Raw genomic sequence first — 27,990 nt, 5'->3', positions numbered from 1 at the left:
GGTATTTGCCACGGAGACCTTTAATAAGTTGTACATCTAATAATGTGTAATTATATTGTTTGTTTTTTGATGTTACAATTTTTGGAAGTCCTAATAAAATATAAATATATTATGTATTTATGTATGTTTAACTAAGTATATTGTATTAAAGATATCATTGTCTTGTACCCATAGTACAGGCTATGTCTTTTTATGTCTAGTTTGGGGCAAGATAATTTGTGTAAAAGTGTGTCAATATGCCAATTTATATGAAGCGACGTAATGTAGGTTTAGGAGGCATTGTGCCACTTTTTATATAAATGTAAGAATGTGAGTGAGTTTTTATGATGGTTGGATCAATGGTAAAGTTGATGTGCCCTTATACAGCGAGTATTGACCGCCAAGAGTAAACACATCCTTATGTGTCGTCCGCTGCGAATAGCTCTTTAAAGCCTTAACACACGATCGGGTTTATCCGGTAACGGGCCAGGTTCGATGGTATGTCGTATCGTCCATTGCACAAAATTATTATTATTATTACCCTCCGTACCGAGTATGACGCCGGACCAAGTCAAATTCAAAAAACTTTATTCACAGTAAAACTTTATAAGTTACTTAGACAATTTGTTATGTTTTAAAGTGATAACCCGTTGGCTTAGTTGGAAAGAGTGCGCGCACGGAACGCGAGAGTTCGCGGGGACACGTCCCGCATCGTTCATAAAATTTTGTTTGCAGTTTTATTTGTGTAATTAATGCCAGAAGTGAGGATTATCACTTTATAAACATAAAAAATTGTTTAGATTTGCAAGAGCGACATCTCAAGTCAATTTCCTAATATGCAAATATTGGGGTTGAGCAGGTTATCAACTGTAAAGTAAATCCTGTAGATGAACCCACAATCTGAGAGTTGAATTTCTTTGGCATTCAAGATTTTATCAACGATACGTTACTCGAACGGTTGGCTTAGTTTGAAAGAGCGCTCGCAAGGAACGGTAGAGGTCGCGGTTTATACAATTTTGCAGTTTTATTTGTGTAAGATATTAAGTGAAAGTCAGGATGAAGTAAAAAATCATTCAAATGACTGTAACAATATTCATTAAAGATAAATTAGGAACACTAGTCCCAACAATCTTTATCATTCCAATTAATCTTTCACATTATAAGCCTTAGATGTTATTTTTTTACGATATATTTAAATCTTTTGTGCAAATTAGTAAGAGGTGCCTACCAGACAGTCCGCTGGCACGACCGCACCAAATCCGACCATGTGTTTTGGCTTTAAGCATTTCACTCGATCCAAGCACAATGTATCATTCATGATGTCAACTCCGCATGCCGCCCGTTACCAGATTGATTACTGGAACATATTTGTGTCACAGTCTCAGAATATCATGAGGATTAACTAATACAGTTAAGACTTTTTATAGTACTTCTTCTCGGAAAGTTCCTACGTATTTATGTGATAAGTGAGCTTAAATTCACAATCACTCATATAAACATGTACTTATTTGTTTTAAGTTTTTTTATTTGTATTTATTGTTCAAACCGTAGGTATTATTTTAGTTTACTTCAACTGTTATCTTTATAAGTCGTTTGCCACATCCAGTCCTTCTTATTCCGGTTAAATATAAAAAATATTGATGTTCTTTTGTTGAGAGAATTTTTTGTTCACGAGAAGTGTTCACTTTGTTTGTTTTGCATGCTTAGTCATTCTATGACCTAAGGTAATATTATGTATATTGTATATTTATGTAAAATTCTCATGTAAGTGATTTTATGTTAAATCTTATGAGAATAAATGTCTTTAAACCGAAATTGCGTCATTTGTGTGAGGTGCATATTATAATGCTGAAATCCATTTTTTATTAATAAAATAATAATAATTATTCATTCATTAATAATAAAGCATTTATTCACTGACCATACTACATTTTAAGTAATACATTTCTTATAAATAATGTTTTCTTAAATCTGCAAGAAAAAATTAAATATTCAGTTCAGTAACAACTTTGTTGATTAGATTCTCTTTCGACATGAGCCGCTCAGGGTTCTTGAAAAACCCAAAAATTCTGAGTGGCACTACAATTGCGCTCGTCACCTTGAGGCATAAGATGTTAAGTCTCATTTGCCCAGCAATTTCACTAGCTACGGCGCCCTTCAGACCGAATCACAATAATGCTTACACATGACTACTTCACGATATTACATTGTAATCCATATTTAAAAAAAAAACAAAGCCCGCTGAGTTTCTTGCGCCCATTCTTTTCAGGTCTGACAGGCAGTCTATTTTGAGTGGGTGGTAGTTTTGAAGTTCAATAAGTGATTTTGAATCCTATTTTGAATAAAAATATTTCAATTTGATGCCCATTTTGAAAAAAATTATTTGTTTTTTTTTTAGTTATCGAATAGCAGGACAAACGAGCGTACGGGTCACCTGGTGTTAAGTGATCACCGGCGCCCACATTCTCTTGCAACACCAGAGGAATCACAAGAGCGTTGCCTTTATTTTACTTGTTTACTTTTTGAACTAGTTAGAGCATTTTTTCTAAGTTTTAACTTCGATTGCATATGCTGAACCAGACATGAAAACACGAGTAGGAAACGGGTGCTCACTAATAACTAAATAATATTTCAAACGTGTAAAACATAAAAATGATAAATATCTGCAATCAGTAAAACTCGACAGATGTTCAAGTACAATCCACTCGCCTCTGTTTCGCAGATTGATTTGACAAGTGGCGCAATCAAAGGGCACATAGCTTCTCCAATAAAAAATGCTGAAGTAGTACTAAACGACAATTGTGTGCCAGAGTTAGCACTCCACCTAATTGAAGAGAGATTTCAAACAATCGCTGTATTTGAATATGAGCAAATAAAGGCGGAATTCTACATAAAGTCTTGTACAATTCACCAATCCAGACACCAAATATACGGAAAAAATTGTAGAGTGTCTTTTGAGAATTCTTGTGATTTGTGATAGGTAAAAACCTTTTTTAATACTAGCTGTAAGCCGGAAGAAGTCCACTTCTGGCCTCCCCCAAAGATCTCCACGACGATATGTCCTGCGCATACAACGTATTCCGGCGATTAGGCGAGAAATTCAAAGACTTTACTGCTGTCAAGCTGTGGCCAGCCCATGACCACTTCAGTTTTGTAATCATGTGGGCTATGCCGATGGCTTTGGTTCTCCTACGGATCTTCTCATTTCTGATTCAATCTCTCAAGGAAACTTACCTATAATATAAATTAATATTTTCAAGAGTTATGCACCTCGCAATCAACTATGTAGAATAATACAAAGCTTCCATTTGATAAGTGAATTTATTCGCATATCAGAAAATATTTTGTGTCTAAAATTTCTCAATAAATTATTGTTAGTTAATTCTTCTCTAAAACTGACTGAATATCCATATTGGGCGTGATGAAGCGCCTAACAAATTAACATAAGTTGCTGTGCAACTGCGCTTAAATTGTCAATTTTACTAACTCACGCCTGACTAAAAATTTTATGGTAAAATTGTTGTAACATCATATTGTATAGGGGCTCTGGATTCCGCAATGAAACCACTTAGTTGGGTATGGACCCGATATCGTTTGCGTGCAGTGTTGGCTAATCATTCCAAGCAACCCAGCTCCTTCAAGAAGTTCAGAATACTCCTGGGATATTCACAGACTTCTCGAAGCATCCTTGGTTTTACTAAGGATGGACCATTGGTTGGCCTGCACATTTCAGGATTACTTGAGTGACCAGACATCCTCTGCATTTAGGTCTATCCTTTCTCCGATGTGATGTTTTACTCGTCAGGGTGCCGTGATATCGTGTCTGTTTAACATCATGAGCCGATGTTTCAGTTTTTTGCGATGGTGCAGATTATTATTACATGAAATAACTTAATGCGTTTAAAGAATGCTTTTCTGTACATTTTAGATTGTCTGATACTTTCGCTAAAGCTCTGAAACTGAACTAACTCTCCTCACGACAGTGAACACGTAGAGGTTTTCTCTTCTATAATGTATTCTTTTAATTCTACCATCTATTCCCATTTATATGATATTATATAGGTAATAAAACAAGGAAGTTTTAAAACAACTAATCTGGTAAACGCATTGGAGTAGAGGGATACATATGGGATTCACACAAGAATACAGGACCGTGACAAACAAACGTTCACAGCATACATTAGCATAGTAATGTAGTTATCGGCTGTCAAGACCGGCATGCTTCATACTTGTATAATGGAGACGTCTGATAAGCTGAGCTGTATTTGAATGGGCACGTAGTCTTCGATTAATAATTCCTGTCCTAACAATTAGGGCTGTCACCTTCACAAATATTTAGTAAATGATATATTTTATCGATTCAGATATGTATGTAAACGGAAGTTTTGAACTTTTGACCCAATTCAAGACGTCCAATTTACTTGAAAATGTTCACATGTATCAATGACCGATGTGTTTGTAAATCAGTACAGATCAGCTGGAACAGACAAAGAGACCGAAAGACAAAGAGCCTTAAGAGATTAAGGGACACTGCGGTTCATTGGTAATCGATGCAGCAAATGAACTTGCAAGGCAGGGCTCAGTTACTCAAGTGGTTAACCCATTTATACTTTTGCCATTGTACCTCAGACAAAAGCGTTCACAGATACGCTCTATGACCTAAAATCTAAAGAATACCCGATGGGATAACGTTACAAACTGCAGATAGTTGAAAGAAGCGATACGTGCACTATCACCCAAGCTGACACATCGACTCATCAGCATCTCATAGTGAATCTCAAAATAAACACCTTTTCACCATAGGCGTAACAGACAGCCCTAATTGCAGAGGATGTCTGCGAAAGAAACGATCACTCACATAATAACTCACATAAAAAAAAGTTTGCGAATATATCAGGAATGTTCTGGACTTTGAAAAGTAACAACAATAAAAGAATAACTAAAGGGTTTAATTGGAAAAAGAAGAAATGGCTTCTCTGATATTTATCACGTCAAAATGTTGCAATGTTTTTAGATTAATTGCAGTGACAGCCCTGTTGTTGATATTCAATAGCCAATAGCGAAAGAAAACAGGTCAATAAAACTTGTTTCTGAATTCAACACTTCAATGATCGATAGCTCAAAGCAGCCTTTAAGTGAACAGGGTAAGTAGACCATTACTAGATAGCTGCAAAGTATCGGATTACCAAAAGCAAACCTTTCGTATGCGAAACACTTTCATGTTCAGTTTCGAATAGGTACTATAGAGTAACTATTCCCTTTGGTACATAGACCAGGGTCGATAATTTTTAAACCAAAAAAATTACAGTAGGATGAAACCCATTGGTAAAGGACGAGAATATAACAAAAATTAAGTGAAAAATAAAGTACGGCCGATCTGAGGTCGGGAAGTGGAAAAGGGGGGGTGTTTTAGGGTAAAAAACGGTTTATCTCGATTTCCGGCAAAACTACAAGTCCTATGGCAAAAAGCTTTTGTAATTACACTTTTAGGTGAAAAATTCAAAAAACCAAGTTTTTGGTTTTTTATTTATATCTTTTTCAATTTTTTTTTTTTCAAAAACTTACCTTATTATATCCCAAATACACTGTAATTTATTTGATTTAAAATATTTACTTTTTCACCTTATTTTAACTTAATATCAAAAAAGTATCCTAATTTTCAATCGTAAATTCTGACGTCAAAATATCAGCTTTTTTCAAAAAGTTTGGGGGCTTTGGTTTTTTGAATTTTTCACCTAAACTTTGAGGCTATGTGAAAAAAGTGTAATCACAAAAGCTGTAGATCTCTTTATTACCTATAACTTTGCCAATTAACTTTTTTCCATAGGACATGTAGTTTTACCGGAAATCAAGATAAACCATTTTTTACCCTAAAACACCCCCCCTTTTCCACTTCCCGACCTCATATCGCCCGTAATTTATTTTTCCCTTAATTTTTTTTATATTCTTGTCATTTTCCAGTGGGTTTCATCCTACCATTATTTTGTTTCACTTTTTATCATTTTCGAAGGCTTCGGCACTGGTCTAACAGGAAACATTTAAGTTAAAACTTCCTTAACACTTTATTTTATGGATATTTAATGAGACTGAGGGGTCACGATCGGAGATGCAACGCTCGTAAAGTCAGCTTTACCAGTGGAAGCCCCCTTTGCACAGGATGCCGGCTAGATTATGGGTACCACAACGGCGCCTCTTCCTGCCGCGAAGCAGTACAGTGTAAACATTACTGTTTTTCGGTCTAAAGGGCGCCGTAGCTAGTGAAATTACTGGACAAATGAGACTTAAGGCGACACTAAATGCCGGAGACCTTGAGCGATATGAGTTCACGGCTCCTATGTAACAAAGCCAATATTTTCAAAATTCTTACGTCAAAAATTTAACATTTTAACAGGCGCAAACAGTTTAATTGCTTTCAATCCTCATTATTGATTACTTAATCTTAATAATTGTACCAACAAAAGAAGGAAAAGTTATAGCTTTGTTCTATAAGAACAACTTTTATGAGAGCAGTATGCTAAACAAATGCATCATGCCGAGAAAAAAACTTGTTTAACTGCAAACAAAACTGGTAATTCATAATAGCTCTGGAGTGCTAAGTTTAACTAACAGCAAGCATTAGCAACCTACAAGTAAGACTTAAGGGTATGTGTAACAGGATAAAGAAATGTTCATAGCTCCAAATGCTATATTTTCACCACAAAACTTGTCTAAAAACACCTTGTTTTCGTTTTTCTGCTTACTCTTCGCCTGAACATCTTATGTCTCAAGGTGACGAGTGCAATTGTAGTGCCGCTCAGAATTTTTGTGTTTTTCAAGAATCCTGAGCGGCACTGCATTGTAATGGGCAGGGCATATTTATTACCATCAGCTGAACGTCCTGCTCATCTTGTCCCTTATTTTCATAAAAAAAAGTTGACACAGGTAGACTCGGTAAGTAACCATTGATTGTATTTCGTCTCGCTTGATGGCTTGATGTAGGTTTCACTTCATATGTGTGTGTGTTTTTTTATACTGATTTATTTGTCGACTTGACACTAAAAGCAAAGAAGGTTAACACCGGTGGATATCTTAGCAAATCCCAGAAAATATACAAAACAATTGTGTTACGTAGTTTAAAAGAATTGTTAAAAAACGTTTGTGTGGGAAAGGTTACTATAGCATAAACGATTTTCTTAATGATACCACAGACTACAAATGAACCGAACAACCTCAGGCTCTTTAATTATAAATGTGTATTGTACGATATTATATTCTAATCCATATTATTATAAAAAACCTCCCCGTTCTTCTCAGGTCTGAGGCAGTCTATTTTGAAGGGGTGGTAGTTTTTGACGTTCAATGAGTGATTTTGAATCCTATTTTGAATAAAAATATTTCAATTTGAATTTGAATGGAGATTGACTTGGGGTATTCTAGCATCAGATAGCGATTTTGTCGATATCGATCTGTTCAAAAGCTTAATTCGGTGTTGGAATAACAATGCTTGCAAATGTAATTTATTATTTAATCCTTAAAATTGAATAACTTTTGTCTAAGAATAATAACCTCTCCTCTGTACATACAAAAAAAATGAAATAACAGTTAGGTAACATAATCAGTTAGGTGTGGATAAAAGTTGAAAACGGCGCGTGAAAAATGGCGGGCACTGTCTGCCGAAAGCGCATGCGCGATGTTATCCAGCTGCATTGCGCATGTCTGTGTTCACTTGGCATGAAACTATTTAAAAAAAACCTTTAAGTTAAGTACAATTTACTCGTTTGAAAATGATCATAACCAAAATTGTTATTGTGTTGTAGCTTGGGGTTATATATTGAGTAAATTACGAAATGAGAGCAGGAAAAGTTTTTAACAAAAGCTCTTAAGCTTAATTTAATTTAATGTTAACACGGTATCTATATAAGGAAACCATAGGTTTTAGTGTTTGTCTGTTTGCACCGGCTAAAATTAGGACCGATTTTGACAAAGATTTTATTTGCACATAGCTTAGGTTTCCGCATAAATAATTAAAAACCCTGAAATTGAGAATAAAACCTGGTTAAAGATCTCATCACGTATGTAAAAACTAAAACCAAATGTTCTGAAGTACTGTTTTACCTGATTCCTGCTGCCGAATTCCAACTTCAAGCGAGATGACACATATAAGAATAATATCATTCCCATCATCTGGATGTGTGGCATTACTCCACAGTGCAGGTTTCAAAGGATTTTCTTCCACGTATATTCGAGCTGTGGAATGACCTTCCTTGTGCGGTGTTTCCAGGTCGAAACGAGCCTTCAAAAAAAAGCGTGTACACCTTTTGAAAGGGCAGGCAATGCTATTGTATTTCCTCTGGTGTTGGAAGATAATGTACCTGGCGGTGATCACTTAACATCAGGTGACACTTACGCTCGTTGCAGGTGCAGCTAGTGTACAATGAGTGGTCACCTATTGCCATAAGATAAATATAGTAAAGTACACACAAACTATATAGTTTATTCTACAAGATAAATGCCAGTGGTATTCTTAGTATAGCTGCAAATATAATCAGGGTATCATCAAACCAGGAACCGGCTCGACAAACCGGCCGTCATTACTCTTCTCAGTCACTTAGATCAAGATTAATGGTTCTCAGGCAACATTTAATCGATATAGGAATTGAACCAGAATCTCCCTTAGAATGCGTTCGAATTTTGTTAAATCTTATTAATCTAATTACTTTCGGTGTTATAACAAAAACACTACTTTCATAGTGTCATGTCTTACGGGATTATATTGTGGGGTAGGGCTGCAGATATTGGCAACATATTTGTGCTGCAGAAAAGGGCAATTCGAGCAGTCTATACAATGCGTTCGAGGGATTCATTGAGAGAAAATTTAGTGAAATTAATACTATGACAGTACACTACCAGTACATATACGAGAACCTCCTATACGCTCGTAAACATATTAGCCAATTTAAAAAGAATAGTGATGTACATAATCTCAATACTCGAAACAAACATTAACTCGCAATTCCATCTACAAGGCTCCGTAAAATTGCTAAATCATTTAAAAGGGATTGTGTTATATTTTATAATAAGCTCCCAAATGATATTAAAATATTATCTATTAAAAAATTTAAATTTATCGTAATAAATAAATTAACATCTAAGGCCTATTATAATATGAAAGATTATTTGAATGATAAGGATAGTTGGAATTAATGTTCTAAATTTTGTTAATGAATATTGTTATACTCATTTGAATGCAATTGTAACTTTTGTAATTCATCCTGACTTGCACTAAATACCTTATAAAGTTTTACAGTGAATAAAGATTTTGTTGACGTTGACTTTAACATAATTTTTACATGGCTTAGACACGTGTTTTGTTAAACAGTGACCTAACTATAATAACGACGTCTAAAATGCAGTTTATGTGTTCTATTACAAAACAGTGTTTAGCTTGTATTTAACTAAAACTTCGTTAAACAAAACACAAAATGAAGTGTACACGAACAATTAAAGGAACGGAACGCAATTTTTTTCAGATGTCATCTATGTGTCATCATATAATCTAACGGCCGTTTTCAATAACCTATCTATCCTTAGTTTAACATACTAGAGGTAGACAAATCTATCCTTTTACGCTTACTTACATTTCAATAACCTATTGACAGATAGCTTTGAACTATAACTATATTGGACATAACTGTGGATAGATCTTGTCATTGAACGGTGACAGCAATGTATCCGTAAGTTAATGTAAGGATAGATAGGTTATTGAAAACGGCCGTAATTATATAATATGATTTATATGAATATGATCGATCCGTTAGACACACCTTAAACAAGCTCCGATTCGTGTTTAAATATGGTAAGGTACATATTATCTGTAGTTGATTTCTTGTGTAATTAATGTACTTGTAGCCAATAGTTACTTTCTATAGATATTAATAATTGTATGTAGGTATAGAATTTAATGTTATATTATTTGTAAAAAACTGAAATAAGGCGTAAACTAAGATAATGCATTGAGGACAAACCTCTGTGGTTTTTACAATGTATCTTATTTGTTCACATTTTGTAAAATATGTATTTCGATAAATAAATAAAAAAAAATATATATAAGTAATGTCTAAATATTGTTGAACGCTAAACAACACAAAGGCACAGATTTGTAATACTTAGAACTTTTTTAAAACAAGTGTTCACCACAATATGTTTAATTTTTTTGTACTAACACACAACTTAATCAACATTTCTCTCAAAATTCATCTTTTCTTGACAAAAACACTAAAGCTCAAACGCTTCAATCCCTTTCCTTAATCCCAATCCCTGATTTTCCACCGTTCAACTTCTCTCCCTTCACTGATTCTGACGTTAAAAAAAACATTTTGTCTGTTACATCTAAGGCCGTTGGTAGTGATTGTATTAGTCGTAATATGATCCTTCCTATCATAGATATCCTAGTTCCTACAATCTCTCATATTCTTAATTTCTCCATAACGTCTGGCCAATTTCCTGTAGCCTGGAAAGACACTAATGTTATTCCAATACCAAAAATTTCTAAACCACATAATCTTTCTGATTATCGCCCCATATCTATACTACCTTTTCTTTCCAAGGTTCTTGAACGCTTATTCCATCAACAATTCTCTATATTTATTAATAAGCACAGTGTTCTTAACCCTCTCCAATCTGGTTTTCGTCCAGGACATAGTACAACTACTGCACTTATACAAATTACCGATGATATCCGATCTGGCATGGATAAGCAACAGCTCACAATACTTACGCTACTCGACTTCAGTAATGCCTTCTGCACTGTTGACTTTGATATTTTGCTGAGCATGTTGAGTTCCATTAACGTATATCCAACAGTGATAGGGTGGTTTCGAAGCTATTTACGTGGGCGTCGGCAAAAAACTAAGATTGATGATAACACTTCAACCTGGTCTAACCTTTCCGCTGGAGTTCCACAAGGCGGTGTACTGTCTCCTCTTCTTTTTGCAATTTTTATTAACTCCATAACTAAAAATTTAACTTCCTGTTATCATATGTATGCAGACGATCTCCAGATATACTCACAATCTTCTCTCGAGGGTCTGCCTTTAGCTATTAAAAACACTAACAAAGACTTAACTACAATCGTGGAATGGAGTACTGCCCATGGTCTAAAAGTGAATCCGTCGAAAACTCAATGTATTATTGTTGGTAGCTCACAACTAACCCATAAAATTGAGTAGGGTAATCTACCTCCTATTTGCGTAGGTGGAACTCTTATTCCTTTTAGCTGCTCAGTTAAGAGCCTGGGCGTATTCATTGATCGGAATTTGTCTTGGCACCATCAGTTAAAAGAAGTTAGTAGGAAGCTCTATGCTGCCTCTCACTCATTAAAAAAACTCCAAAATTTTCTTCCTATTCCCACGAAAACTTTACTCGCTCAATCCCTTCTCCTGTCCATTCTTGACTACGCTGACATTTCATATGTCGATTTAACCGAACTCCAGTTGGATAAGCTTGAACGATTGGAGAACATGTGTATTCGTTTTATATTTGGACTACGTAAGTTTGACCACGTGTCTGAATTTCGCAAAAAGCTCAAATGGCTCCCTATCCGCTTGCGTAGAAATTCCCATATACTTATACATCTCTATCGTGTCCTATTTGATCCTAAAACTCCTATATATCTCAAGGAAAAATTTTCAGCATTAAGTTCTCACCAACTATATCTTCGGTCTGTTCATAATCTCTTGCTTTGTACACCTGTTCATAAAACTTCCTTTTTCAACAATTCATTTGCTGTGCAAGCTGTTAAGTTGTGTAGTTGAGACTTCCCAGTAAGTTGTCTTAGGACACTTGTATTGGGAATATCTCGCAACTTTCTTAGCAGACAACTTTTTATTAAGTAAACAATATAGAAATAAACAGAAATGATTAAAAACCAAATTTTACAATTTACAATTAATTGTGTGTGTGTGTGTGTGTGTGTGTGTGTGTGTGTGTATGTATGTGTGTGTGTGAGTGTGTGGATGTGGGTTTGAAATGGACCCTTGATACATTACTAGTTCTTTTCTTGGAATTATTTACTGTATGTATATGTTTAAATTATATGCATATTGATAACACCACCTTCTGTTATCTTTTCAACTATAACTAATTCATTACAGGTTGCCTGGTAGAAATCGCTCTTAAGCGATAAGGCCGCCTATTGCTTTTTGTAGTCTCGATAAAGATATATTTCATTTCATTTCACATTTTGTGTTATTACAATACACAACATACAGTATCTGACTGTTTCTACTGGGGTCTTCTGTTCAACAATAATTGTATTTACATTAAAGCTTTCTTTGTGATTTCGAGATAACACGATGATAACAGAATTTAGATGGAGCAATATAACTCTCCTTTCATCAAAGATTTTTTGATGTGAAAATAAAGGGACGGGACGAGCAGGACGTTCAGCTGATGGTAATTGATGCGCCCTACCCATTACAATGCAGTGCCGCTCAGGATTCTTGAAAATCCCAAAAATTCTGAGCGGCACTACAATTGCGCCATTATAGTCCGTGCGAGCGCTCTTTCTAACTAAGCCAATCGTTTGAGTGACGTATCGTTTATAAAAATCTTATATGCTTTGTTCAACTCTCAGGTTGTGGCTTCATCTACAGGATCTCCTTTACAGTTGCTAACCTGCTCAATTCCAATATTTGCATATTAGGAAATTGAATGAAGTCAATACGTCACTTGGATGGTTGGCTCAGTGGGTAAGAGCGCTCGCAAGGAACGCGAGAGGTCCCAGGTTCGAGTCCCGCATCGTTCATAAAATTTTGTTTTCAGTTTGTGTAATTAGTTCCACTGTTCAGAGGACCTAGACTAGTTTTCAAGAAATTGGTTCTTTAAAAAGAAGACTAGGATCAGGAAGAAAACAATGCGCTGAGCCAGCCTGCAAGGGACGATCGAAATCGGAAGTCTGTAATAACATCAAAAACAACTTGGAGATGCTAGAAATGTGAGTGTTAGCGTATGGACTGTCAGGAGAAGACTTCTAGAAGTCAATGTACATACTCTAAGACCAGCTAGAGGTCCTAAATTACTTCGTGGGCACAGTATTGCAAGGTTAAGATTTTCCCAAAATTGTGGGACGTGCACTGATGTAGAATTGACCAAGGCTTTACTTTCCGATGAAGCCAGAATCTCTTTATTTGGTGAGAACCGATCTCGTAGAGAGAAGAAGAACAGGAGAGTTTTATGCAGAAGTATGATGTGAAGAAATTACACCATACGGTGGGGGTTCTGTCACGTTTGGAATGGCATAACTGCTTAAGATTGTACAGAGTTAGTTTTCGTAGAAAATAAATCTTTAAATGCATAAAGCTACGTCACAGAACTCCAAAATTCTCATGTACAACAGCTAGTGCTGTTGTCTTTATGGACTACTGGGTTTCCACGGAAGACCAGCGTTCTGGATTCTTTTGAAACCACAACTATGCTGAGATGGGGGCCCATTGGCGTCATTAGATCATAATTAGATAAGTATAACTTTAAGAACTATTATCAGAATGTATAATGACGTCAATAAACATTTTTACTTTTTTCTTTCTTTCTTTCTTTCTTTCTTTCAATGCTTGAACACACCGAGTGGGAAACGTAGATGTTTATATAAGTGAAGTCAGGATCCGTTTAGATTAGCCAGCAGGAAGCCCCGACCCCATTGAGTATCAAGCAAGAACTCATAAAAAACCTCGTTCAAAGAATGCCATGAGGGTTGCAACAGTTATTTCAGGCAGTGGAAGCCACACTCGAAATTTTTTTATTTTATTGTTTGTTACTTTCAGCAAATAAAGGAGTAAGTTAATTGAATTTATCTGATTATTTTGTCAATATGAATTATTTTCTATAAATCAAAATAAAGCAATTAATTAACAGCGACCTTATTACCAAACAAAAGTGTTTTTACATTAGTATACAGGTTGTCCCAAAGTTATGGGACATGAAGGAAAAGTACCTTAAATATCGAAGATAGGCTATTTTACTGAAAGAAGACTTTATGTTGTTTTTAAAAGTAATTCTGCATTCAAAGGTTTTCTAAAATATACTTGCCTCGTCTGGGAATCGAACCGACTTAAATTAAAAAAAAAACACCCCTACTCTTATGATGCCAATCGAAAGAATGGCCAAAAACTAATAACTCTTCTTAAGTAACATAGTATTTTAAAAGAAAGTAGTCAATTAAGTGGGTATTTTTTTGTAAATTAATTAATTAAATGCTCAAAATGTGATCCCTTCTGTCTTACGCAAATCGCCAATCTTTTAATGAGTCCGCTGCCTGTTGATTTTCTTATCATTTTATGGTGAATACTCGATATGATATGGCACAATACTGTTTGTAACTCGCCCACGTTCTCGTATCGCTTTTTGTATAGCATATCTTTCACGTATCCCCAAAAGAAGAAATCTAATGGTGTAAGGTCCGGGGATCTGGCCGGCCATCTAATCGGTCCATTCTTACCAATCCAAGTAGGAAAACATTAATTTTACGTTGTTCCTTTCTTTTAAAATACTATGTTACCTAAGAAGTGTTATTAGTTTTTGGCCATTCTTTCGATTGGCATCATAAAAGTAGTAGTAGTTTTTTTATACATTTCCGTCGGTTCGATTCCCAGACGAGGCAAGTATGTTTTAGAAAATCTTTGAATGCAGAAGTACTAATTTTTAAAAATAACAAAGTTTTCTTTCAGTAAAATTGCCTATATTCGATATTTAAGGTACTTTCCCTTCATGTCCCATAACTTTGGGACACCCTGTATATTTATTTATTTTATTTTACTGTATCAAATCCCATTTACAACTGGTAATACAAAAAGTACTCAAATAAATCAATTTTACCCGTTTATTTGAAAAGGACTTTATAATATAATTTATTTGCATTGTTACATAAAATTTTAAAAAGTATTTTATTTTACACATAAAAATGCCACTTTGTAATTTATACTTAATAAGAAATAAAAATAAGAACTTATTTTATTACTGAACGTAAACAAAACGTTATTTATATTTGTTGTTTTACCGCGGGCATCTGGTTCATCGATTCATTACTTCTTGCCATTACTGACTGTATCAACAGAGTAAACGAGGTCAATACTCACATATATAGAACCACTGAACAACAGGTATGCCAGATATGATAAACTTAGTTTGTTCTACATTGCTTTTTTCTGAGTCAAATAGCAGTTCAAAAATTCGTACAAAAGTAAGTTCATAAATCACAAATCATATCCTTACATTTGTAGACGTTGAATCGTTACCTTATTAGAATTTAAGGGATGAGACGAGCAGGACGTTCTTTTGATGGTAATTGATAAGCCCTGCCCATTACAATGCAGTGCCGCTCAGGAATCTTGAAAGCTCAAAAATTCTGAGCGGCTCTACAACTGCCTCGTCACCTTGAGACATAAGATGTTAAGTCTCATTTGCCCAGTAATTTCACTAGCTACGGCGCCCTTCAGACCGGAACACAGTAATGCTTACACATAACTGCTTCACGGCAGAAATAGGCTCCGTTGTGGTACCCATAATTTTGCCGGCATTCTGTGTAAAGGAGCCTCCCACTAGTAAATGGTAACTTATCATTGCCACTCATCTAGCAACATCACAGAAATCACTGGAGTGTTGCCAGGTAAGAATATATCATCCTGGAAGTACTGCGCAAAGAAATTCACTCTACGGTTTGGTTGTATTTGAAGGATGTTTATGGATATAGCGTTATGGAAGAACACCATACATCGAGAATGTGAGGATGATATTTAAGTTTGTGATGTGTTGTGGTTTGATGAGGGGATTCGGCGGCAGGCATCAGGTCATAAAACTAGTTCCACATGCAACCTCACAAATGTTAGAAGTTCAGATTAAATGCTTATAGAAGTAATTGGGTTTAACAGAAGGTTCAAATAAATAAATCATATATACTTAGATTATGGATTGGGCTCCGCTGCGCTCCAACTAGTTACCGAAGCGTAGTTGCAGAGTGCGGCAACTCATACTGCGCCCAAGTGCGCGTACTCGAGCCAGTCTCGTACAATGTGTGACGTTGACGTGCCATATGTTCTGTTATACTTTGCTAATAATTGAAACTAAAATGCCGGATTGCGTAGTAAGACTTTGTCAAAGTAATACTACAAGAAATAAGAAAGACACTGGGATCACATATCATCAGTAGGTATTTTGTATTTTTATAATTTCAATGTAAAATAACACGAAGCGTATGTTACAAAATTTGAAAGATGCCATTGAGTGTCAAGACGCCACGCACACAAGCATCTTATAGTTGCCATAGTAAATAAGCTATTGTCCTTGGTAGTGCGGTATCTAACTAGAGCTCAGCGGCAACCAACCCTTAAGCCGCGCAAATATATCTAAATTGTTGATGAATCGAATCTTCCATTTCACAGTTTTTCTATTAGGGAAATTAAACTACCACCCATTCCAAAAGGAATGCCTCAGACCTGAGAAGATTGGGCGCAACAAACTCAGCAGGCTTTTTTTTTCATCGAAAAAAAATGCTAACAAAGTAATAATGTACAATTTAACTTATTATTTAATAGTCTGGGGCGGTCACTCTATTCCCAATCTGTGGTATCATTAAGAAAGTCATTTTTGTTATAATAACCTTTACCACACAGATGTTTTTAACAATTCTTTTGAAATACGTGATACTTTTGTTTTGAATATTTTCTGGGATCTTGTTGTAAGCATATATCAAAAGACGATTTATAGGATAATTTCAAGAAAGTTTATTAATCGTAAAACATCAAAGAATTATACGCTATTCACAATATTGTCTAAACAAATAAATAATCTACGAATTAAATATAATCAAAAACTTTAATCTAGTATCACTATTTATTTAATATAAACACGGACGAGTAAAAAAAGAAGGACTCCGCGCCGTGATATTAGCAAGTGAAGCACCTTTATGCTAGTGTGTGTGCGGTTACGGGGGATACTAGTTACACAATTTTTTCTCCCTTAAATAATCATATATGGCCACAAATATTTATATAGTATCGTTTTTACACTTTTTCACAACGCACGTTGGCATTTTTAAAATATTTTATTGAGACGCAAACTGATCTGTCACAGATGATGACAATTTTCATAATGGCCGCCTATCGGCCTGTAGTAGTGTAAGTGTGTGCGTGGGGCTATGTGTTAAAACTTTAATCGGCTTGTTTTGGTGTACACTGTTATGTAGGGTGACAAGGAGTCCTTATTTTTTTCAAGTCCGTGAATATAAAGTAAAAAATCTCAAAACATTAAAATGTTTAAAAACATAATTTAATATTAAATAGTTATTTCACGCAATTATTTCATCACAAGAACCATCAGTCATTTTTTAACAATAAACTTAAAACTTCATTAACTGTTTGCTGGCCTCAAGAAATCAGGCATGATTTTTCTTTCGAATAAAAAAAAAGGAATGGCGAATAAGCGTTTTCCGTATACTTACGATATACTAGCGTGTCTATACGCTAATGAGACAAAGTGTGCGAGAGAGAGGAACACATTTTAGGGAGATGCAGGAATATAGAAAAAGAAATCTATTGTTACTTTACAAGTTATATTATATTGTAATTGAAATGATTTGTAAAACGATGAAAATGTAAATCATGATTTAAAAGAATGACAATGAGTTTCTTGCTACTTCTTCTCATTAGCTCAACCCTTTATGAAGTTGTAGTAGATTCAATAAAAAAAAAAATTGACATTCATAAGTGTCATTTCCGTGATCTACATGAATAAAGTGATTTCGATTTGATTTGTAACCGATATTTATTGATAAGTCGTAAACAGTCAGCCACATTTGTATTTAGCTCCTTGAATATTAAGCTAGCTGACGCATTCACTATCGTACTGTCAGGTCATCTAAACGCTAGTATATATAAGTCTAAGGGGTTTGTTTCTTTCCTTGCTGATCCTCGTTTATCAATAAGTAATATACAAATTTAATTTGTACCAAAATTTAAGGATGTCTGAATAGCCTCTAACGCCTCCAACGCTTTAACCGCTCAGCTCAACGTCTGAATGACGCATGATCTATAAATATTGTTATTTTTGTTAAACTCTCCAGTTGTGGCGCCATCTTTCTTATGAGAGAAATTGAAGAGACGAATAAAACTAATAATTAATAAATGTATAATAATTTATACGTCTAGGTAGAGTCTCTTGCTGGTAGGCGACGCATGATAACAGGCCAAGTTTATTACTTTAGTGCGTGTGACAAGATACGTCTTACACTCGCAATTTGTTAGCCATATTGTTAATATAGAGTGCGTGCGTTGAAAATAGAATTACGTTCGCCGTTATTATTTTTGACGTGTTCACAGCTGTCACACTCTATCTTCACGTCATCATCATCATCAGCCGGAAGATGTCCATTGCTGGAGAAAGGCCTCCCCCAAAGAGTTCCACGACGATCGGTCCTGCGCTGCCCTCATCCAACGTATTCCGGCGATCTTGGTAATCGTCGGTCCATCTTGTTGGCCTACCAACACTGCGTCTTCCGGTACGTGGTTTCCATTCTAGGACTTTACTGACCCAACGGCCATCTGTCCGTCGAACTATGTGCCCTGCCCAAATGGCAGTCCATTTCAGCCATCTGTGCGATGTCGGTAACTTTGGTTCTCCTACGTATCTCCTCATTTCTGATTCGATCTCGAAGAGGAAACTCCGATCATAGCCCTCTCCATTGCCCTCTGAGCGACCGTGAGCTTTCTCATAAGGACCATAGTTAGCGACCACGTCTGCGTACCGTAAGTCATCACTGGCACACTATCTATACGTATAAATCATCATTCCAACAAATTTAGACATTTCGGAGACAGTTTCACTATTTCATTCACAGTGCGTTTACATGTTTTTCACAAAAATGTCATATCTATTTCTAGTCTACAAAAAACTCCGTTAGTGACAACAAAATAAAAACAAAGAAATCTGAAAAATACTATTAATTATATGACTAATTATTTAAGAACATAAAGAAATTCCGATTGAGTCGTACAATATAGTTAGTTATAATTAATTAAAATAATACAGAATAATGCATAATTTACACAATGCGATTAAATATGTTTAATAAAGAGATACAATATACTTCGAATTCAATCCTTATTTTCTATTTAATAAGTTTAAATTTAATAGCAGTTTATTTTACACCCAAAAGATATATTATCGTCACGAAATGACTGAAAAATAGGAACCAAAATTGCAATTCAAAACTAATAATATTAATTTAATGTTGCATATCTTAATAATATTTCCTAAGACGCTAAGGCCCGATTCCACCATTGAAGTAAAACGCACTTTGAACTAAGTTTACGCCTGTAAACGATTTTACAGATTCAGTACTGATTTCATCATCACAAACTAAACGCAGTTATTCCCTAAACGCGTTTAAATGCTGACCGCCGAATTTAGGACGTTCAACATATTTGATCGTGTTCAAGAGCTGTCACGGTCGGTGTCGTAATAGATACATTGACATTTAACAATTTTAAATTTGTTCATAATTATCGACGACAGATGGCTTATTCTTGACACATTGTATTGTTTATGACATGTCACCACAGCTTACGTCAACACGCACAAAAGGTATTGCTGAAATTGCGTTATGTTTAATCGAGATCAAAACTGGTGTTGAACTCGTTTACGTAAAACTGAGTTTTATTGAACTCAGATTGAAGTCATTGTGAAATCGGGTCTAAGTGCCTATGTAATTTGGCTTGACTTTCATTTAGCATATCATTTATAAAGTACTGTATTATATCGTAAAAATTTAGAAAATCTATTAATTTTCCAGTTGTTCGTAGATAATAATTTAAAGATAATGTCTGTATAAGCCTTCAAAATACATACAAAGATTTTGAGCAATAAGCATTGAATTATTTGTATAATAGATTTGCATTTTAAAATCTACTAATGTAAAAGTTATACGAAATATCATGAAAAACATCCAATTTGGTGTCACTATAAATTGTTTGTCTATCGTACAAAACACATCTTCACAGATATTTTTACAGACACTTTGGACAAAACACCTAACTCTATCAAAAAATATTCGACATCCCTATTGGTAGCCTCAAACTACTATCGGTAAAAATAAGCTCCAAAAAAACTACCAATTATTTATAAAACTTTGGTGTTACTCTTTGCTTATCTACTGGGTCCATATTCCATACTTCTAATATTCTAAATCTATTGCTACAATAGTTTCAAAGTACAAAAACTACCATTATACAATTTTGTATTATAAACCTTAAAAATCAGCATTAAAAGATATTCAAAAAATGTATAAAATCATTGTTATAAAATACCAAATTTTTAAAATCGCTAAAATAAATAGGTCATCTTGCTACCGATCTTTAACAGTCAATGTTAACAAGTTTTTATGAGCAAAAACAAATGCTTTCTAGTCAGACAGCAAGTATTATATAATGTCTTACGGCCGTTTTCAATAACCTATCTACCCTTAGTTTAACTTACGGCCGTTCCCAATATTCTATCTAAAGATAGAGATAAATTACTACATCATACGGTCAGTAATTAGCTGTCAATAATCTGAGGCTGTCCCAATATGGGAATATGGGGATAAGTCATTCTTATCGCATTATATTGGGATGCGTGAATTGCAATTTCCATACAAACTTCTATCGCTGGTAAGCTATACGTCGTCCCATTGACAGACAGCGTATACGGATAAGGGGAGTTACCGTCGATACGTTTATTGGGACAGAAAAGTGAACGATTGTTACGATTTTTATCTCAAGTAAGAGATAGACTGAATATTGGGAACGGCCGTTACGGATACATTGCTGTCACCGTTTAGTGACAAGATCTTATCTATCCATATTTAAGTCCAATATAGTTACAGTCCAATGCTATCTGTCAAGGTTATTGAAATGTAAGTAAGCGTAAAAGGATAGATTTTTCTAAGTCTAGTAAGTTAAACTAAGGATAGATAGGTTATTGGAAACGGCCGTTAATTATCAACATACAACTTTTTGGATCGTAAGCTAAACAAATTGAATCTAAAGAGAGATTTTTATATGGATCGTTAATATAATATCTATAGATCCAAACACTGAAATAAGTGAATACATTCAAAAGTTATTAACATTGACTAACAAAGTCACAAAACATAAATATATACTTTAGTTGGATCTCTTAATAAAAATATAACCTATTGGAAGACATTTCCTTTGATTACGACTGAGTGAATAAATGCAGTGTAGATGATGAAGTGTGGAATGTAGAAATACACTTATATAAATATGTAGTTAGATCTATACTAAATGTGTATGAAACATGATGAAAATGAGCTCATCCAAGAGTGCAACAACATAGACAATCAAACTAAAATCAACATCTAAACAACATTAAGCGCTAAGTATCTAACCCGTCTAAAAATGAGTGTGAAATACTGTAATGAACAGAGTATTATTTTAGTTAAAGCATTCCTTAAATCTACAAATAAATAACACATTAAACTTCTAAACGCACAACATAACACAGCGGTTAACTATTTAACAATGAGTGCACCTGAAACTTTCTACCGATCAATGAAACTCGATGGATAACAAAAGACAAAGCCATTAAAATATAATCTAAGAATACTTTGTCATATCTTTATATTTCTGTCTCAAGTACTTCTTATTCTGGCGTGATAAGAAATAAATATAAGCATGACAATTTAGATTAAGGATTGCTCTCCGCTACGTTCCAATTAGATACCGGAGGCGTAGTCGCTTTAATTGAAACTAAAATGCCGGATTGCGTAGTAAGACTTTGTCAAAGTAATACTACAAGAAATAAGAAAGACACTGGGATCACATTTCATCAGTAAGCATTTTGTATTTTATAAATTTCAATGAAAATAACAAAGCGTATGTTACAAAATTTGAAAGGTGCCATTGAGCGTCAAGATGCCACGCACACAAGCATCTAATAGTTGCCGTAATAAAAAAAGCTATTGTTCTTATCTAGTTGGATCCCAGCAATCCTTAATCTAAGGATGACAACGATTCCTACTATTCTTATAGAACTAATATTTTTATTATATGATTCCATACTTCAATAATGCGTCTCGCATAAAGTATAATAGATCGGGCGAACAATATTAATGTTTGATGTTTGCTACATATAAGCTGGTTTCATTTTATACGCCCGCTTCCATATCTCACACAGACATACTGTGGAATGAAATCTGTAGAATATTGCAAGTGGCATAGAGACGTGAGTTATGATCGTCCATGCCCATAGGCCGTAGAAGTGCAGTTGGATCGGGTGCGATTCCGCCCTGGATTTCTCCAGAGTATTTATCGCCCACATCGCTAGATTAGTAACCAACAAGAATGTGATTATTTCCCTTCCTGGTTTCTTTCGCAACTGCTCCGGGGTCTTTGCGGATCGCCGACTCGCATCCAAGATAAACATAGTCTGGCAAGTCGTTTGTATGAGCGACGATAAAGCCGTTACTAAAATTAGTATCGTATTCTTCTCGATTGTAAAGTGTCCGCCGATTATAGTGAATGTTCCATAGATAAACATTCCAGTTTGCGCTCCAACCAGTAATATGTTATCGAGCTCTAGATTCCGATTCCCGTCATACTTAAGATTTCGAACACAAACCATGCCAGCTAAACTCGCTATTGTTGTCATCGCATAAAGTCCTAATTCGCAAACATTTACCTCAACTACAGCCAACGTGGCGTATTCCTTTTTCGATACCAAAACGAAGAACAATATTAGGGATATAATTGTAAGAACTAGTACCAGAATACCAAAGAATAATCCTTTATGAGCCCGGGCACAGTCTACGCTATATAAATGTGGTGATTTTTTATACGCCAATCCTTCTAATATCCTCGCCTTTGCAATTGCTTCGGCAACATTCTTTGATGGATATTTTGAGATATTTTTCCACATTACGTACAAAATTGCTGCACAGATTAGTGAATATTCAATGGTGCATGGAAATAGGAAGGGTGATGCATCTTGGACTAAGGAGCCCATGATATTCGTACGTCGACATTCGAAAATGTGATGTGGACCTTTCAGACCTCTTGGTACTCGAAGATGGGCCGCTGCTGGATGAGACGGAGGAACTTCAGTAGACATGGATGCAAAAGCTTTCTGGAACGCTGAAATTATATTTGTTAATTAGTGATAACATCTAAAACCACTCATAGTTTCGAGTTTGACATTGAAATATGGCTTGGGTCTGTTTTCAATCAATTCAAAAATCAATTAATTTATTTAAGAAGTCCTAGCAATATCAATTTTCAACCCACTTTTTTAAATGCACTTATAACTTTAAATATGTAGACTTCTTTTTAATATTTGTACGTAGTGGTTTTAATATTATGTTGTTGTAGAATGTGTTTTTTCGGAAAAAGTAAACAATATGTTTTGATGTCCAGTCTAAAATTAATTAGAGTTAAAAATTTTATGTGATTTTTGAATCTGCAATTCAATATGTAATTCTCATTCAAATCCATACAATATAGCTTAGAATACTGACACTAATATTATGTGCAGTGCAGTACTTTTCACCAGTGGGAGGCTCCTTTGCACCGGATGCCGGCTAGATTCTGCCGTGAAGCAGTAAAGTGCAGCATTACTGTGTTTCGGTCTGAAGGGCGCCGTAGCTAGTGAAATTACTAGGCAAATGAGACTTGACAACTTATGTCTCAAGGTGACGAGCCCAGTTGTAGTGCCACTGAGAATTAGTGGGTTTTTCAATAATCTTTAGTATCAATTACCACCAGCTGAATGTCCTGCTCGTCTCGTCCTTTATTTTCATAAAAAATGCAATTTAGAGAATGTTTCAGTTCGTACCTACAAAGTCATCTGTAGTCTGTTGTTATTAACTAGCATGTCTCTTCGTCTGTTGTTGCCACCACGGGTGTCCTTCAAGGTTCTATCCTAGGACCATCACAATTTGTACTCTTCATAAATGATATCTTATCTTGTTTCAAACATTACAATTTCCTTTTTCATACTGTTATAGATAAGTTAGAAATAAAACATTCTGATCACTTTATGAGAGCAAGACATTCATCGTTTGGTAAGTGATACTTCCTGTCCATTATAATGCAGATTAATGAATGAACCTAATTCTATGCGGCATCGTTATTGCATTCATCAATTTCAGAAGAGATATTACGTTTCATTGACCCAGTAATATCAATATTTAACGCACGCTTTAAACCGAAAGATAAAAATACTTGCACCTTAGACCAGTGGGAGGCTCCTTTGCACAGGATGCCGGCTAGATTATGGGTACCACAACGGCGCCTATTTCTGTCGTGAAGCATTAATGTGTAAGCATTACTGTGTTTCGGTCTAAAGGGCGCCGCATCTAGTGAAATTACTGGGCAAATGAAACTTAACATCTTATGTCTCAAGGTGACGAGCGCAGTTGTAGTGCCATTCAGAATTTTTGGGGTTTTTCAAGAATCCTGAGCAGCGCTGCATTGTAATGGACAGGGCGTATCAATTACAATAAGCTGAACGTCCGGCTCGTCTTGTCTCTTATTTTCATTAAAAAAAAATAAGATTTAGAATTGACCTCCACTACGCTCCAACCGCAGGAGTAGTGGTAAAGTGCGACAACTAATACTACGCCCAAGTGGGCGTACTTGAGCCTGTCTAGCAATGTGTGACGTTGACGTGCCACATGTTATGTTAAACTTTGCTAATAATTGAAACTAAAATGCCCGGTTGCGTAGTAAAACTTTGTAAAAAATATACTTCAAGAAATAAGAAAGATACTGGGGTCTCATATCATCAGTAAGTATTTATTATTTTATTAATTTCAATGTAAGCGTAGCGAAGCGGATGTTACAAACTTTGAAAGATGCCATTGAGTGTCAAGATGCCACGCACACAAGCACCTAATATTTGCCGTAATAATAAAACTATTGTTTTTAGGTAGTGGTTAGTTGGAGCGCAGTGCAGACCAAACCTTAATCTAAGCCTTGCACATTTCCTCTTCGCGGCAGCAGTAGGTAATCGGTAGAAGTTATTAGGTAATGTATAAGCTGGGTTTAACTATTCATACGGTCATTAAATATGTTCCTATAGCTCACAAGTTTAATTCATCAACATTGACAAACTTTTTATTCCTTTTTGTTAACTCTACAATTTATTAAATTTTAATGATGACATCGTGTGAGTAACTCAAACAGAAAACAAGATTCGAGGACAATTAGTAAAAGACAACTAACTGGGATATCCTATCAAGTACAACATCAAAAAAATTGTCAGTCATTCAGTAAGCATATGTGATCATTGTTGATATACATGTTGCCAAGATCTCTGTATACCGCGGTATCCTACTTCACTTTTTGTACACCGAATCTATAGAACAAATCTTGGTCATAATTCCCTCATACCTAGGCTTAGCAGACAATACAGGGAAATCACTGCTAGGGATATTTCCATTGATTTGTTCTATAATAATTTGGAAAATTTTAAAATAAAACTTGTAAAATCACTTGACTCTCGAGTGGGAGGTATCAAGCACTAACTTCTTAGAATTGTAAATGTTATGTGCTATCTCACTATTATTCTTTTTTTAGAATCATTTTTATATCCTTAAGTTCTGTCGCACGACTTATCTGTCTAAATTTGCATGTCGTAGCTACCTATAAATAGAATTATATATAAACTTAGTACCTAAGACTTAAATGATGTAAATATATTTTATGTGCAATTCTGTTGGTGGTTAAAATAAAATAAAATAAAAAAAAAGATACAAAATTTGACGATAACGAATAAGAGCTTGTTTTTAAATCTCTTAATATTCGTATTATCATTAGCAAAATAAATTAAGTTCAATATAAAATATCTATGCTGTTAGCCGTTGAAGAGTTCCCTCGTTAGAGAATCTTAAACGAAATCAAATTTGTTATCACCTAGAAGCGATAAAATAATCGATTTTATCATCGCTTCTCCATCATTAATAATTCTAAAGAGCTATTATCTGTCAAGCGCTTTCCGATAGAATTTAGGTCGGGATACCTTCCGGGGTCAACGACGGCCGGAACGTTACCGGCATAACTTCGTTAACTTGATAAGGGTATTGCTGACTTTAATTTTGAGCGTGGATTTAATTAAGGCGATTAATTACGGACGATCAAAATTCTAATCCGCGTTATATTCACATAACTTGTAATTTGTACATTTTGATAATTTGTTTTTAACCGACTTTGATAAGGAGGAGGTTCTCAATTCGATTGGTATTTTTTATGTATGTACACCAATTACGCTGAGATTTATGATCCTATTCTTCTTTAATGCAGAATGTTTGCCATTTGGTCCCATAAAAATTTGACAAAGTTTGGCCCATTATTTTTAATTTTATGACAAGGTATTTTTGTTTACGTGGATAATGTTATAATATATTATTAACCCGTTTGCTGAAAAGTGGGTTTTGTCATTCATAATAGCTAGCAAACGGTTTTCACTATATTTCAGTGTGTCACAAGAACGTGAAATATGAGATCTATAGGTATAGTTTAAGGTACACGGTATCTATCGTAGGCCTATCCATAGCTACTTAAAAAAATCCTATTTAATAAATAACAATAAAAAGTAACGAAATCTTATTGTTTACCTGATACACTAAAAAGTGAAAAATTAAAAAAAACTGTTAAAAACAAACAGACTTCAAAAACTCAAAAGTATAAAATAACTTAAAAGAAATTTAATTTAATGCAAATTTAATATTTTTAATATAAATAAAATTATTTTTATGTGCTACCTATTGATGGTCATTAGTGTGCGTCGTGAATTAGGGAATTAAAGACCAAATCGAATTAGGCGTCACGTGATTAGATTGATGTAGTATTAGTGTCAAGAGTTTCACCGCCACCGCAGTTCCACCGCATCCACAATTCATGCAATTGGATCGAAATATCGGCACCAAAATTAATAAAGTATATATCGTGAGTACCTGTCATAATAATTACAATGTTAAAGTTCCCCGATGATAACAGTTTAAAAACATATATCTGCAATTTGTCAACAAAACGGTTTTGTAAAAGTAATTTATGATAATAGTTCTGTAAGTTGATTAAAGTTTTCAAAAAATTTACTTGAAGACAGTACAAACATATGATGAATCAATCTTTTGTTATAAATAAAGGCATGAAATCTTAGACGTTTCTAATTTGACAATGAGTTGCATTTTTAAATTTCGTCTAAATTACTCTTTAGTATTAGAGTGAGGCAAATGTATTAAACAAAACCGATTTTTGAGAAGTTTTGAATATCATTCAGCCTATTTTTTTTCTATAACTCCTTGGTAGATTTCTAATATTATTTTTAATAGAAATACAAAACCGTAAAGGATACACACAATTGTATGGTGCGTCATTTTTAACTTTCGAACAATGTATTCAGGTTCATAAATGCATTTTTGAGCAAGCGTGTTGAAGAATAATTTACAACACAGTTCGGGAAGATATGCCACTATCGCACAAAAGGGTTTACGATCTAACTACGGATTGCATATTTAAATATGTAATTAATAGAAGGTTGATGGGAATGGCAAAAGATCTCCTGGGGTTCCGCCAATATGGCGATCCTATTCCTAATCATTAGTATGATCTATATAAACTCGTCAAAACAAAATAGGGCCCACCTTGTTTTTAGGCTGTCAGCAAAAAGTATTAATGTTTATCTGTTTTTATTGTATAGGTCTGTTTAAGAAATTTCGATTAGCTGTGTCAACACATTTTCAGAGCATTTATGAGCTCCTGTAGACTTTTCAACTGGCTATGGTTTTCTTTCAGGCTTCTTTTCAACTGATCAGAACCGTAATATTGGCATCTGATAGTGCTCTTTGAGTAACACGAGTTTAATTTTATTATTTAATTTCACAGAAGATAGTATTGTTTGCTGACATTTTACTCATATTCAAAAAGAAAGAAAATAATCAACTTATGACGATGTAAGAAATGGTCTATTAGTCATTGTTAACTGGTT

At 34.7% G+C, this 27,990-nt stretch overlaps 1 protein-coding gene across 3 annotated transcripts in view; it reads right to left on the bottom strand.

Annotated features, from left to right (window-relative positions):
* Positions 1 to 16,716: 16,716 nt before the first annotated feature.
* Positions 16,717 to 27,990, bottom strand: part of LOC126973796 (proton channel OtopLc-like) — a 107,767-nt gene continuing 96,493 nt past the window's right edge. For all 3 annotated transcript variants that reach the window (XM_050821118.1, XM_050821119.1, XM_050821120.1), the window contains exon 10: positions 16,717 to 23,138. In XM_050821118.1, the coding sequence (XP_050677075.1) occupies positions 22,132 to 23,138 (1,007 nt within the window). In that variant the 3' untranslated portion in view covers positions 16,717 to 22,131. The remainder of the gene's footprint in view (positions 23,139 to 27,990) is intronic.

This window comes from Leptidea sinapis, chromosome 30 (assembly GCF_905404315.1).
Source record: "Leptidea sinapis chromosome 30, ilLepSina1.1, whole genome shotgun sequence".
Taxonomy (NCBI): Eukaryota; Metazoa; Arthropoda; class Insecta; order Lepidoptera; family Pieridae; genus Leptidea; species Leptidea sinapis.
This window is presented reverse-complemented; position numbering and strand designations above follow the sequence as displayed.